This window comes from Trypanosoma conorhini, assembly GCF_003719485.1.
Source record: "Trypanosoma conorhini strain 025E chromosome Unknown Tco_14.4_contig_01375, whole genome shotgun sequence".
In the NCBI taxonomy this organism is placed as follows: domain Eukaryota; phylum Euglenozoa; class Kinetoplastea; order Trypanosomatida; family Trypanosomatidae; genus Trypanosoma; species Trypanosoma conorhini.
The window spans coordinates 358-2,597 of NW_021705477.1; the positions used below are offsets into that span (position 1 = coordinate 358).

General features: G+C 61.1%; 2 protein-coding genes across 2 annotated transcripts, besides 7 other annotated features; both read right to left on the reverse strand.

Moving 5' to 3' along the window:
- Positions 1–16: 16 nt before the first annotated feature.
- Positions 17–58: a microsatellite.
- Positions 59–116: 58 nt separating this feature from the next.
- Positions 117–143: a microsatellite.
- An 18-nt stretch (positions 144–161) lies between these two features.
- Positions 162–189: a microsatellite.
- Positions 190–307: 118 nt separating this feature from the next.
- Positions 308–331: a microsatellite.
- A 105-nt stretch (positions 332–436) lies between these two features.
- Positions 437–445: a microsatellite.
- Positions 446–485: a microsatellite.
- Positions 486–506: 21 nt separating this feature from the next.
- On the reverse strand, positions 507–1,499 carry Tco025E_09950 (putative cysteine synthase; the record flags this gene model as incomplete). Its single annotated transcript, XM_029376752.1, has 1 exon — positions 507–1,499. One exon carries the CDS (start codon positions 1,497–1,499, stop codon positions 507–509), a length of 993 nt encoding a protein of 330 aa, XP_029223124.1.
- Positions 1,500–1,688: 189 nt separating this feature from the next.
- Positions 1,689–1,706: a microsatellite.
- Positions 1,707–1,853: 147 nt separating this feature from the next.
- On the reverse strand, positions 1,854–2,240 carry Tco025E_09951 (uncharacterized protein; the record flags this gene model as incomplete). Its single annotated transcript, XM_029376753.1, has 1 exon — positions 1,854–2,240. A coding segment is annotated over one exon (387 nt), but the record flags the coding sequence as incomplete, so codon positions are not given.

Below are 2,240 nucleotides of genomic sequence, written 5' to 3' on the forward strand. Positions count from 1 at the left end.
ACATAGATTCTATGCGCAAACACACACACACACACACAGAGACAGAGACCCACAGACAGAGATGCTGCGTTGAGGAGTTGCAAGGGGTCCAACCAAGCAAAGAATCATGCAAACCGAAACAAAAACAAAAACAAAAACAAAAATGCGCCATCCTTACTATTACGCACGCATACACACACACACACACACGTGCGCATGCGTAAATACACACACATAGGCCGAAAGTAAAACAGGAAACAATAAAAAAATATATACTGACAGTAAAATGCTGAGTAATGCATTTTCCTTCCACCTCCGTTTGCTTCGATTTCTTTTTGTTCTTTTTTTTTTTGCCTTTTCACTTTCGCACGCTCGGTTTTCCCGACTGTCCCGCCGAAATACATACGGAGGGCCGGAAAAGGTACTGCATATATACATTCACACACACACATGAAGAATGGATAGGTAGATAGAGAGAGATACATGCACATATATATATATATATAGCCAGAAACACTGCGGCGGCGTCAGACCTCGGACTCCACGGGGAGCGCCGTCACCTCCTCCTTGACGGAGGTGTAGAGGGCGGTGGAGAGGTAGCGCTCGCCGAAGGAGGGGATGATGGTGACGATCGTCTTCCCCGCCATGTCCGGCCGCCGCGCGATCTGCAGCGCCGCGTAGACGTTGGCGCCGCCGGAGATGCCGCAGAAGATGCCTTCTTCGCGGGGGAGCCGCTGGGCGACATCGATGGCCGCGTCGCTGGGGACTTGGATCACCTCGTCCACCAGCGCCCCCTCCAGCACCTGCGGGACGAAGCCGGCGCCGATGCCCTGAATCCGGTGCGGCCCCGGCTTGCCGCCGGCGAGGACGGGCGACTCGGCGGGCTCGACCGCGACTATCGTGGCGCCGCAGCCCACCGACTTGAGGTAGCGCGCCACCCCCGTCAGCGTCCCGCCGGTCCCCACGCCGGCCACGAAGCAGTCGACCTGCCCCTGCGTCTGCCGCCAAATCTCCGGCCCAGTGGTCTCCTGGTGGGCCTGGGCGTTGTACTTTGTGGAGAACTGGTCCACCAGCACGGCGTCGGGGTTGCTGCCCACGATGCGGTGCGCCAGCGCCAGCGACCCCTTCATGTCTAAGGCCGCCGGGGTGAGGAGCAGCTCCGCCCCGAAAATCCGCATCAGGCACCGCCGCTCGATCGACATGGACTCGGGCATGATGATGATCACCTTGTACCCGCGTATCGCGCCGAGCTGGGCGAGCGCAATCCCCGTATTGCCGCTCGTCGCCTCCACAACGACGCTCCTGCCGGGGATCAGCTTCCCGTCCCGCTCCGCCTTCTCGTACACGGCGTAGGCGAGGCGGTCCTTCACGGAGGTCATGGGGTTGAGCGACTCGAGCTTCAGCACAATCTTCGCCGCCGTGTTGTTCATCTTTGTGAGGTACACCGCCGGCGTGTCGCCGATGAGGGCGTCCATGGAGGGGGCCACGTTGTTCCGCCGGTCAAACACCTGCCGTGTCATTGCCTGCGCCGACCAAGCCCGTCAGAACGCAAACGTTAAACGACCACGCTGCTGCACACACTCATACATATATACACGTATAGAGGGAGAAAACAAAAAAGGATAAAGAGAACGTGATGAGCAAAGGGAGGTTTATTTACTACCACCCCACTTTGGGGAAAGGGGCTGCTTCTTTGCTTGGGCAAAGCTGGCGGCGGCGGCGGCGGCAGTAGCTTAAGCGGGAAGACATAGATTCTATGCGCAAACACACACACACACGGGCACACTTCCTTGCTTCGTCGCTCCTTTCCCCCCCTCCCCCTGCCTGCGTGGGCCTCGTTGCTTTCCTCCTCCCACCCACCCACACGCACCCCGCTACACGACGCCGTCGGACGGGGGCAGGGGGAGGCCCTGGCGCCAGCTTGCGAGGCGCTCCAGCGCGGCAGCGTGGACGCGCGGGTGGTGCTTGAGGTGGAACGCGATGCGGCGCTCCGTCGGGCCGTGCCCCCAGCAGCAGGTGCGCGTGTAGCCGTTGAAGAGCGCCTCCATCATGTGGCACACCGTGCAGAAGGGGCACTCCCTGCTGGCGTGCTTGTCGGGGGCAGAGTACCGCGCGTGGTACTTTGAGCTGCAGGTCACGTGCGCCTTCAGCGCCGACCCGCGTTGCCTGGACGCCGGCGACTGCGACGTGGGCGGCGTGCGGCCCGCCCCCACCGAGGCGTCCTCCGGCGAGGTGACGGTCTCCGCGTCGCTGTCGTCGTC